This window comes from Quercus robur, chromosome 6, assembly GCF_932294415.1.
Source record: "Quercus robur chromosome 6, dhQueRobu3.1, whole genome shotgun sequence".
Classification (NCBI taxonomy): Eukaryota; Viridiplantae; Streptophyta; class Magnoliopsida; order Fagales; family Fagaceae; genus Quercus; species Quercus robur.
Window position 1 is genome coordinate 5869186 of NC_065539.1, and position 11874 is coordinate 5881059.

General features: G+C 33.7%; 1 protein-coding gene across 2 annotated transcripts in view; it reads right to left on the minus strand.

Annotated features, from left to right (window-relative positions):
• LOC126732450 (protein DETOXIFICATION 27-like) overlaps positions 1–10784 on the minus strand; it is a 62803-nt gene extending 52019 nt beyond the window's left edge. The window contains exons 1-8 of one of the 2 annotated variants that reach the window (XM_050435301.1): positions 10301–10784; positions 9536–10077; positions 7949–8035; positions 7627–7683; positions 4274–4512; positions 4019–4137; positions 1981–2070; positions 1598–1903 (exon numbers count right to left, since the gene is read on the minus strand). In XM_050435301.1, the coding sequence (XP_050291258.1) occupies positions 1844–1903; positions 1981–2070; positions 4019–4137; positions 4274–4512; positions 7627–7683; positions 7949–8035; positions 9536–10077; positions 10301–10600 (1494 nt within the window). In that variant the 5' untranslated portion in view covers positions 10601–10784 and the 3' untranslated portion in view covers positions 1598–1843. Of the gene's footprint in view, positions 1–1597; positions 1904–1980; positions 2071–4018; positions 4138–4273; positions 4513–7626; positions 7684–7948; positions 8036–9535; positions 10078–10300 lie in introns of those variants that run through there. The other variant, XM_050435299.1, reaches the window with a different exon arrangement.
• Between the last annotated feature and the right edge of the window lie 1090 nt (positions 10785–11874).

Consider the following 11874-nt stretch of genomic DNA (forward strand, 5'->3'; position numbering starts at 1 on the left):
TTCCTTTTTTATTGTTGCATTGATATAGACATGCTTGAACGCCATGATAGATTGGCTCGTTGAAGTACACCAGTTTCTTGATGCAATTTCAATAGACTATATAATACACTCTGTTATTCAGCAAAGAAAAAAAAAATTATACACTCTGAATGCCCTCTATGACTTTCTGTTTTTTTATTACAACATTCTCTTTCGCATTCATTGCAATCATGAAATAGTAGAGGAAGCTCTTCACGTTTAGTAATATGAACAAGAGGGATTGGAACTGGAATGGGATGGTTACATTGGTTAGGGATCTCACTATCAATTTGCACTTCAAGGAGAATGAAGATAACTAATTAACATCATCCCTAACAAAAGTTTTCTTATAAATTTACTATCCATAAATAATATACTTTATTGCTTTTCTTATTTTGAAGTTCAATTCAAAATGATAGTTACATCTTCAACTATTGTTTTTTATATACAATTTAATGATTATAAAACTTTGAAATCCATGCAATTTAATATATAAATTAAATATTTTTTGGATTTTTTCCTCAAATAAGTGTTGTCAAAGAATTTTAACTTTTGGAAGAATGAGAAATTTTAAATTAATTGTTTTATAATTTAAGTAATGTCATTTTGCTAGGTTCATTAGATTTTAATATAATTTTTTTTTATCTTAATATGTCCATTTTCACAAAAGCAATGTATTGCTAATAAAATGCATGACATCTCGGTGAATGTGTATGGTGGGATGAACCAATGATCATAATATATTTGACCATAACTTCCATTTAAAATGTTTTGAAATAAGATATTGGTTCAAAATATAATAAACAAGCCATATTAAAGTATATGGTATCCAAATAACCTTACTTCTAGTTGTGAAAAGACAATGTTTATTGTTAAATGCTCATGTATAAGACTTTGCTAAAAAAAACTTGTGTTTATTGAAAACTTATAGAAAAGATGAAATTCTTCAAAGGGGAAGCCATAAACTCTAGAATTGTACACGGTGTGGTGCAGTTGGTTTTGGGCTATGTTTTACATCGCAACTGCAGGGATGGTTTCCCTACATGTCTGACCACACTTTAGTTGTGGAGGGGTGGAAACTGGCCTACACAAGGTGTGGTGCAGCATACTAGTTTGGTGTGGTTAGTTTGGTTATTCCTCCATTTTCTCAAGACAAACTCAATAAAGTCAGCACCTCAAACCACATCATAATCATTAAAATACTCCAAATATTTCCACACACAAAAAACAAATCAATTCACTATCTTTATCTCAACAATCCCATTTCAAATCACAAAAACTCAAATAAAAACCAAAAACAAAACATAACTCATAAAATATATATAGCAAATTGGTGGAGACGTGAAAAAATACTACAATGGAGATGGATATTTGGGTTAACACTTTTCGATTTATTTCTACATTTGATTGCTAAATCAGAGGCAGTGAAAATTGTTCTTGGCAATCAAATGAACCTGTTTTCTAAAAACCTTTACCAATGTCAACTAATAGATAGTTTCTTCTTCTTCTTTTTCTTTTTCTTTTCTGTTTCTACTAAAGAATAATAAAGAGCTCTTGTAATTTCATTGAGTAATGGAGCTAATTATAAAGGCTGCTTTTCAACGCCAATGAAATTCGAAAGACTGTGGAAGCAATTGAACTGTATACCAGCCACATTATTCCACTAACATATTCGGTTATTGGGTAAAAATTAATATACTTCTAATGTCGAATCGGATCAACTAGGACAGAAACAAATTATTGGGTTGAACACTTCTTTGGCGTCGAGGTAATAGCTATATATAGTTATCGACTCTGGTATGTTTTTTTTTTCCCTAAAACCATATTAATGGTCTTGCTTTGTGTCAGCTGCCCACTTCCTTAGGTTCACGTTTGCTTTCTCAGCCTGCAATTTCAAAACACAAGAAATAAAATGATAAGTCATTATGCATAGAAAACAGAATTAATACTAAAGGATTTTACCTCTTTTTCCCAGTCACATCGCATGGTAATGATGGCCAATATCAAGGTTTGAACAGCTGTTCCACCAAAAATCATTCCAGCCCAAATTCCCTGATTGAGTTTATTTTCATGTCAGAAGGCAATGTTGTTAATGGCTTAATGGATACATGTTATGGAAATCAGAAGAATTTCAGTGCAGTTTATCTAGTATGAATCAATCTAGTTCAGTGGTGATAGGCTACAAACTGAATAACTCCTTGTGATAGAAATTAATTAATTAATTAGTCAAGTTATCAATTAATCAATTTATCATGTAAACACGTGGTAGCACAAACAAATCATCAATAAACTAATTAAGCAGCGGAAAATAAATAACACAGTGATTTGTTTACAAATGGGGAAAACCTAACGGCAAAAACTCCACCGGGTGATTTTCAGGTCACCACTCCCGAAACTCCACTATTATCACAACAAGCGGTTACAAGTAAAGGAATCCCAAGTACCTTACCAACCTATAGTTGAACCCTTACCCCAATACTCAATTGGACTTGTTTTGTAGTGACAGTTCCCCTTTCTGATGCACGACTCCAAAGTACGTGACTAACCAATTGCGCAAATCCCACTACGCGACTTCAATCACCAACTAAGAAGATTGTTGGTTGCAAAGTTCTTCAGTTCATCCATACAATGAAGATCAAGAAGATGCTTGGTCATAAAACCCTACGGTACACATACACAACAACTTCTTCAAAAGAAAGAGATGAACTAGGGCAAGAACTTCGTCTCCGGTCACAATTTACTTGAACAGAGTTTGCTCAATACTTGTGCAACTTGTGAACTGTTTGACGGCCCTTAAAACAATCTTTTTATATGTCTAGGGTTAGGAGAAAAGAAAGCCCAAAGACATATTCACGGATCCCAAGAAAATTATATTAGAATTCTGAAATTCTTAAACCTCAATAGATAGAAGGTGTCGAGTAGCTGTCGAGCAGGTGTCGAGCACATCAGACTTTGAATAGCTTTCTTAAGCTCAATAGATGCAGCTGTCGAGCCAGCTGTCGAGTTTTAATGAATTTGCACTATCAGCTTGTTTTCTTGGACAGACTTGAAGGCTTCAACACTTGATCTTGAAATAAGGTTTCTTGAAATGTTTAAACACGTTCTAAATCTACCCAAATACAAGTAAAGTGCATTTTGTCAAAGGATAAGCCAATTATATAAAATCATGACATGTGTTCTTAACATGTGAAACACATATGTCCTAACAAGTGGCTACATGTCACCATGCAACTCCTTGACTTTTTTTTTTGACAATGCCCTCACTTGTAGGGATTATCAAGAGGACTCGAACCCAAGACCAGAGTCTTGTGGGCCTAGGGCCTGACCACTAGACCACCCACCTGGACTTTGCTTAATTAATGTATTTGGTTGCACAACTTTCATTGATATATCATTGCAGAATTCACTTTGTAAGGTTTATGCATCAAAGATAGTTTTATCGAAATATCAGGTAAGATTAGCTTCAACGTCTGTCTTATGAATTATAATCTTTTCATATGAAGGTAAAAAAAAAAAATTTCTGGTGCAGAAGTACATGAAAACATTTTAACTTGGTGAATGTGTCTCTTGCAGTCACATTTCACAGGAATCCAAGAGAATCTAAAGCATCTTAGAAACAACTTAAGAATGCTGTGCAAATAATGGCTCTGAACTTGGGGAAAAATGTTTCTCACCTTTCCTAACATGATTCTAGTTAGTGTTGCTGCAAGATACCTAATTAATTTCTTCCAAAATATTTTATCTCAGTTTAGCATATTCTTCACACACTTTCTTCGTAATTAGTCTAAGTACATACCAACCTGCAGGTTAATCTGATCAATTTCAAATTATCTTGTTTTCAACTTTTACCTCCTAGTTTTAATGAGAAATTCATTCTAGATGAGCTTGAGTTTTATGTGGACATAAGATGCACCATGATATCAGCAACTGGATAGCATATAGTCATTACAAAGTGTTTTTGGCTTGCTTGCATTGACTCAATTGAAATAATAATACGTACCATAACTCCTTGGTGGAGGACCCATCCCATGAAAAATCCAAGCGGCACCCCAACCAGATAGTAGCAACCTAAGTTTATGTATGCAACATATGCTTGCCATCCAGATCCCACAGCCACGCCTGAAAAAAATTTAAAAAATATATATAGGTAAAATTAAATTAACTATATAAAATTCAAAATATGTAGCTTCTTTTTTTTTCCCCTATTTATACACATTTCAGATAATGAGGGGAAAATCTATTAAGGAATCATTACCAGAGAGAACTGGCTGAACACTGTTGAGAAGAATTGTGAAGGCTAAGAGGATCGAAAGCTTGTTCACTTCTTCCAGTACAGGTTTACTTGAAGAGAATATCAGGGCAAGCTCATTGTGGAAAAACATTATCAATAACCAGAAGAAGAGGCCAACTACAATTGATGTCACCACCGATACTAATGTAGCAAATTTAGCTCCTTTCCCATTGCCAGCTCCAAGTTCATTTGAGACCCTCACTCTGTATTATCACCAGAAGCTTTAATATAATTGGGATTTTCTCTCTTTTTCTATTTATGAACTGAAATTCTTTCATGTCCTTAGAGAAGTATATATATACACACACGCATCTGTTGCATGTTATACAAATGGAAATAAGAGTATTTTAGTTTTAATTAAACTTAGCATAGTACCATATCTAGTAACAAGTTTTCATTGTAATCAAAGCTGGCCTGGTTACATACCCTGGATACATATGCACATTGTTGTCATTGGAGGGATGCATCTTGCAAACCTCGCAAGTCACAAGCTCATGTATCTCAATTAAAAAAAAAAAAAAAAAAAAAGGCAAAATGTATGCTCCATTTAGAAAATTCCAAACCAATATATAATGAGTAGTGTTTATAACACACAAATTGTGATTTCAAGTCATAGTTTCAATTGCTTTTGTGGGTGTTTAAACTGTAAAACAGTTTGGGTACAACAAGTTTACCCCATATATAATACAACAATAGACTCGAATGCATGCAATGGTTCAATTTTTTGTTTGTTTGTTTGTTTTTTTTTTTTTTTTTTTTTTTTTTTGGTTTTTACGCAAGTTTATTTAAGCTTATGAGTTGACTTATTTTTTAAGCTAGCTTATATATAATTTTTTAAAACCTTTTTATATATATAAAGACATCTATACTTTTATTCACCTTAATTTTTACGTTAAATAAGCCAATAACTTTTAAGCTATCCCAAATGGATGTTGTTTACTTTGGTGTTATACAGTCACACCTAAACAAATTTTAGGGTTCATAGATGTTTTGGCAAATCATAGTGTCAAAACATAATAAATTGGGTAGTATCAATAAAATTGTATTAGGGATGAGCCTAGATCAAAAGCTGCCTAAAGAGGCTGTGATTGATATGCTTGTGAAGCCAAGTTTGATTGTGAAGTTCAAGTATTGCTTGAACTCAATTGAGCGCATGTCTTGTTGAGAAAGAGGTGGAGCACCCCTACCCATAATGAGGGTGCAAAGAGAGTACCTACAAAGGTACTATTGAACTCATAGTTGGAGGTGAAGATTTGTTAAGTCCACCCCATGATAAGAGAAGTTTAGATATAATTACCTTATTGGTTTTGGAATCCTGCAGCGGTTAGAAGAATAAAGGGGAGGTGTATTACTCCTACTAAAAGTGGTAGTCTCACATTTAAAAGAAAAGAAAGTAAGGACGTGTGTCAGTTACTATAATTTGAGTAGTGGTGTAGTTCCGAGGGGGTGTGTATGTGTTAGAAGACAAAGTTTTGTCTAGTGTCTTAGTGTGGGGCACGTTTTGGGTGTATTAGAGTTTTGGGTTAGTTTATATTTGAAAATTTTATGCGAGACTTTATGTGTGGTTGCAATTCCTGTAAATTTTGGTTGGTGCTGCTTATAGATATAAGCTTGGAGTTAGCCCAACCATTTTAAATATTGTTGTCTTGTGTAATAGGTTTAATTTATTATTTGTGTGTTACGCTTCCATTAGCTCCAAATCAAAATAAACACACAAAAATAAATAAATCATCTGTTCTTATACACCTTGAACTCTAAATTATTGTTGAAACCACAAAGATCTTTTCTAGTAAGTTTATTACAAATAATTTTCAAGGAGGAAACTTGGAGTGCCAGAAGGTCTAGTTCATGCACTAGAAAGATTCCAGAGGTTCTACCATTACTACAGTAGAAAAGCAAGTGAAATGTTTGTAGATATTACAATAAAGAGTCTAGTTATATACAAGGTTATTATAAGTAGATTATTGTAACTATTCCTCTACAATGAATTTTCTATGGTATTCGGTCTCATAGTGGTTTTGAAAAGGTTTTTCCTTGATTTTTGATTTCATTTCCAAATCTTGTGCTGACTTTTATTACTTTTATATTTCATATTTTTAGATTTGGTATATGCCAAACGGTGATAAAGTATAATTATTTGGATCATTTAACTATTTATTTTTAAGATATAGATATAGTTTCTACTTCTAATTATTGTTTTTTTATTATTAGACCAAAACACTTAATTAAATTAAATTAATAATAATAATAATAATAATAATAATAACTCCACTAATTATAATTAGTATAGGATTTCAAAAGTTATATTTAAAATAAGGATCATTGATTGTCTATGAAAAATAGTGTTGCGGCACAATAGTATTTATCCATCGACATAAACCTTAGCGGATCAAACTCCTAACTCATAAGATAAGAGACCAAGGATAGGAGTAGCTGCCAGTCAACTACCATACATGGCTGAAAGTGAAAGTGAAAATCAGACGTAATTTTGACATGTTGGATGCATGTTTTATAATAATTATAATTATATTATTATTTATATAAAGCAATGACATAAAAGAATTATTTTCTGCATGGAAAGTAAACAACAGGGATTATAAAATCTTAGAAAGCAAAGATTAGATTGGATTGGATCATGTGGTGGAATATTAATTGGCTGTCAATATGAACCCCTCGAAATTCAATCCTAATACTAGTCACAAGTCACAGCTTCAGGCTCTCAACGACAACAAAGAATATATTAATTAATACTATTACGACTGGACTTCACAGCTTTTTTGTTTTGTTATTTTGTTGCTTGATGGCTTCACTATTATTGTCTCTATATATGCTTTTGTTCTATCTATATGGCATGACCCATGTTAGCTAAATAAATCCTGTGGCATATGTTTGTCATTAAAACCCAATTGGAATTTATTGAACATCATGGCCTCTCATGTGTTTTTTCTTTTTTTTGCTTTTTCTGTGGATGCTAAAATTTCAGCTAGCTTAGCATTATCAATTCATTTAAATGAAAATTGCAAAAAACTACTCCATCTTGACCCATCACAAGTCACAAGCCACAAGCCACAAGCCACAATAATATTCAATGACTCAAATTGATATTCCAGACAGTCACCTAGCCCCTCTACCAATTTAATGTTTTGAGCCCACAAACAAAATGCAATTTCAGCATACGGCTAAAGATGAATGGTCAGGCGCACCAACATTTTTTTTTTTTTTTTTTTTTTTGATGAACATCAGGCACACTAACTGAGATATGGGATCCACCAAAAAAATAATTGTAATAATTTAGGTTAGGACACAAAAAGCCATACCCGGTTGCAGCAAAAAATGCCAGAGGAATCATCATCTCCCACCCATTTATGGTCATACTGCCAAACGAGACAATTGCATTAGTCCACAAATTGGCAAATGATTATTCAATAATAGAGGGTGTGGTTATATATAAAATAAAAAACTGATCTCTCATTACTCAAGACATTAATAAAATTTGATATAGCCTTCTAAAAGTGAGTTTTTTTTTTTTGCTTGAAGAAAGTGAAAGGTAACTTATTTTAAAAATAATTGCAGACTAAAATTCCTCATCAATCATCAGACACAGACATGGTCCATTGCAATGTAACAGATAAAAATTACCATATGGACAATGCATCCACTGCAATCTCAGCATTCTTCAGATTCCCAGTCATCAGTATAAGTATTCTGTAATACCAATTCTCTAAGCTGCAAATTTGAATTACAAAGAAATAATCTTTAGTTATTCAGCCAAAAGAACAAAAAGCACATGATAGAATGTCACAACAGTTAAAAGGTGTCTTTTTTTTTTTTTTTTTTATAAATCAAAATAAAATAATAAAACATTAAATTAAGACCCATTTTAATTAAAACTAAAAGTGTTACAAAAATATTATAAGATTTTATTATGTCCCAGTACATTTATGAACATGTGGTTCTATCCTAAGTCCTAATCATCCAGCGCACATGAGCGCAGGACCCTTGCCCAAAAAGAAGAAACAAACGCTCGAGTAAGAGCACTCACAGCAGAGGAGGTATAAAGCTATATTGCTAAAATTTAGCTCCACACACACAAAACTCACGCTGCAGCAGTGGAGGCAAAAGCTAAAATTTTAGATGATTTGCTACAGTGCACATCTATATATAGATGTGCACTGTAGCTGAGAGCAAAAAATATATATATATATTTTATTCGGTTGGATTATTAAAATAATACACTTTCCCTTTTTTTTTTTTCATTCTTTCATGCCTCTCTCTCTCATTCACTCTCATCTCTCAAGTTCACTCTGCAACTCCGGTCTCACTCTCTCAACTCCGGTCACCGATCCATGAAGCTCGACTCAAGCTCACTCTCTCAACTCCGGTCTCACTCTCTCAACTCCGATCACCGACCTACGAAGCTCGCCACCGATCAGAGTGCCTGACTGGGAAACCCATGGAGCTCGCCGCTGATCGGAGTGCTTGCATGTGGATATTGGTTCTTTCACGCCGCCAATGGTTGTATCATGCCGCCGATCGGAGATTTGGGGGTTTTTTTTTTTTCCTGCTGTGGACTGCTGCGGAGTGCTTGCATGTGGATTTGGTTCTTTCACACCGTCAATGGTTGTATCACGTTGCCGATCGGAGATTTGGGTTTTTTTTTTTTTCCTGCTGTGGACTGGTGGCCGGTGGGGGCGGTGGTTGTGGATTTGTGGGTTCAATTTGGGTTGAGTTTTTTTTTTTTTTTTTTTTTCCTGCTGTGGACTGGTGGCCGGTGGTGGTTGTGGATTTGTGGGTTCGATTTGGGTTGGTGTTTTCTTTTTTTCCTTCTTTCCTACTGTGGACTGGTGGCCGGTGGTGGTGGTAGAGGAGGACGTTTGTACTGTGGTGGTGATGGTGATGATATATTATTTTATTGTAGTAAAAATATTATTATTTTATTGTAGTAGAAATATTATTTTATTGTGATGAATATATTATTTTATTGTGTTGAAAGCTAAAATAGATCCACTGCTGTAGTATATGTGTAGGTAAAATAGATAAAGTAGTTTTTGGTGGAGCTAAATTGCTAAAAATTTAGCTCAATTGTTGTGGATGCTTAAAAAAGAAAAGTACAAAAAAGCAAAACATGCAAAAAGGAAAAATGAAAAAACTATGATTGCAAAAGCAATTGAATCATTGAATGCCTAGCTTTCACACAGAAAGAGAGAGAGAGAGAGAGAGAGGTACCAAAGCATGACGCCAGAAGCAACAGAGAGTTTGACAAACTCCCAGAGACCAGAAAATGCTTCAATGGAGAAACCAGTCCATGTAAGGGGGCATCCACCGCAGATAGTATAAGCGAGAAGCCCAAACACCAAAACCCACCAAGAAAAGTTCAAAGTAGCGGCAGTACCAACCACACCAAGCTTAAGTTTATACACAAACAGCCAACTCACAACCACATGCACCACTAGTGCAAGCAGAGACACCCAAGCAATCACCCCAGCCTTCATCTGGCTCTGCAAGAACCTCTGCAGAGGGAACTGAAATGCAAAGCTAAAATGAAGTGGTATCATCCACATAGCCACCAGCCCCGATAGCTCCGCCACTTCTGGAGGCTGTCCTAATAGCTTCAAAAACGGAGAAGCACATAGATAGAGAGGCAAAAGCAGGACACAACACACGAACAAAACGATCCATGAACGCTGCATATATACACCTAACATGTAATACTTTTTGGCCCCAAACGCTTGCCCACATAGTGTCTCTAAGGCGCTTGCCATTCCCAGCTGATGCACAAAATTAAAACAACTATTAAAAAAAACTGTAACATAAGCAACGTTAAACTATCGAATTCAAGATGTTCTGCTCTACTCTGATACCATATTAGACTACTTATTCTCCCAAAAGTTTGACTGAAATTTGTGAATTTATTCATTTAAACATAATTCTAACGATATATGAAAGCTTCAAGTGCAATATATACCAAAAACCCAAGTGAGCAATACATACCAAGAGGCCAAAGTCGAAGCCAATGATGACATTATTGGCAATGGAGATTCCAGCGAGTTCAAGGTCACCCAAGTGACCAGCAAAGGCTTGGGTGATTACCAACATGGAGTAGGAAGCGATACGACTGAAGATTGAAGGACCCACTATGTGCCACAGCTTCTTTGATTCAGTCCAAAACCTCCTAGCAAGATATTGTTCTTGATCATCAACATCCTGTCCATCATTTGATCGGACTGTTGAAGCCAAATTATCCAGTAAGGGAACCTTGGCATCCTCTGATGCCCCACTACTACTAGACATCTTTGATCTTTCAATCTATTTTCTTATATTTTTGGCTGTACCGAATAATAGCCTCGTTTATTTTCTTATGAATCTTGGCATCTAAACAGAGACACAGAGAGTTTCAGGAAAACAAACACACACACAGAGGGTTCAAACTTGAAAGAATAATTCTTTGGGACAACTATTTGGCTTTTGGTTTATTATGGCAGTTGGTGAATTTGTTTATTTAAGTTGTCAATAATTTTTTTTTTTTAGAGATGCTACTTCTACAATATTTTTACAACAAATTACAGGTAGTTAATTGTTATTGGTTCAAATTTGAAACTAATACTAAGATTACTTTTTTACCCCAATAATGACAAGATTACTTTTTTGCCCCAATAATGACAACCAGTAACAACTTTTCACTTAAGATTTGTTATAAAAATATTATAAAAATATTGTAAACATACCATTCCTCTTGTTTTATACATATCACAAATTATTAGGAGAGAGGTACTAAACCACGTGTGTACTAACGAGTAAACAGGGGCACAGCGCCGCTTTAGACCACTTGACCTGAAATTTTTTTTTTTTTATATATAATAATTTAAAAATTTTTATTTGTCTACTCTTAAAAAAAAAATTGGGAATAATCTCAGTTTTTTTATGTTAATAAAATTAAATTTTGCTCCATAATTTGTTCTATATTCAGTGGATGAATAATTGTTTAGTTGTATACATTGAAAGAGATGTAGCTTGTAGCATTGATAATGAGACTATCATGCAACAATTTCAAAATATTAAAACTCGTAGAAAGCAATTGTAAACTTTATATATTTACGTATTTTTTTATTGTTGTTTTTGTCAATATATATATATATATGAATTTCTTTTTTTATTAGATTGTATAATTTATGATTCCTAAGAAATACGTTGAAAAAAATTACTAAAGTTGCTCCTGCGAGCCAAGGACGTGGGTTTGGAGAGTTGTATAATAAAATAAAATAAAATATGGTCTAATAGATATTAGTATTATATGCATTAAACACCGCTTAGATACGTGCTTTATTATTATTTTTTTTTTAATGAATAGATAGGTACTTTATTATTATAGCTACTTTATGGTTAAGTGAATGATAAAAAAATGATAGAATCCAGTTATACCTAAGGTCTCATCAAAAACAAAAACAGAGTTATAGCTAAGGTAGTAATATACTACCATATAATAATTTTTTATAAGATTAATATATTGGAAATCCAACTGTTTGATTAGATATTTTTAATGTTCTTACCAAACTTTATGTCGTTTG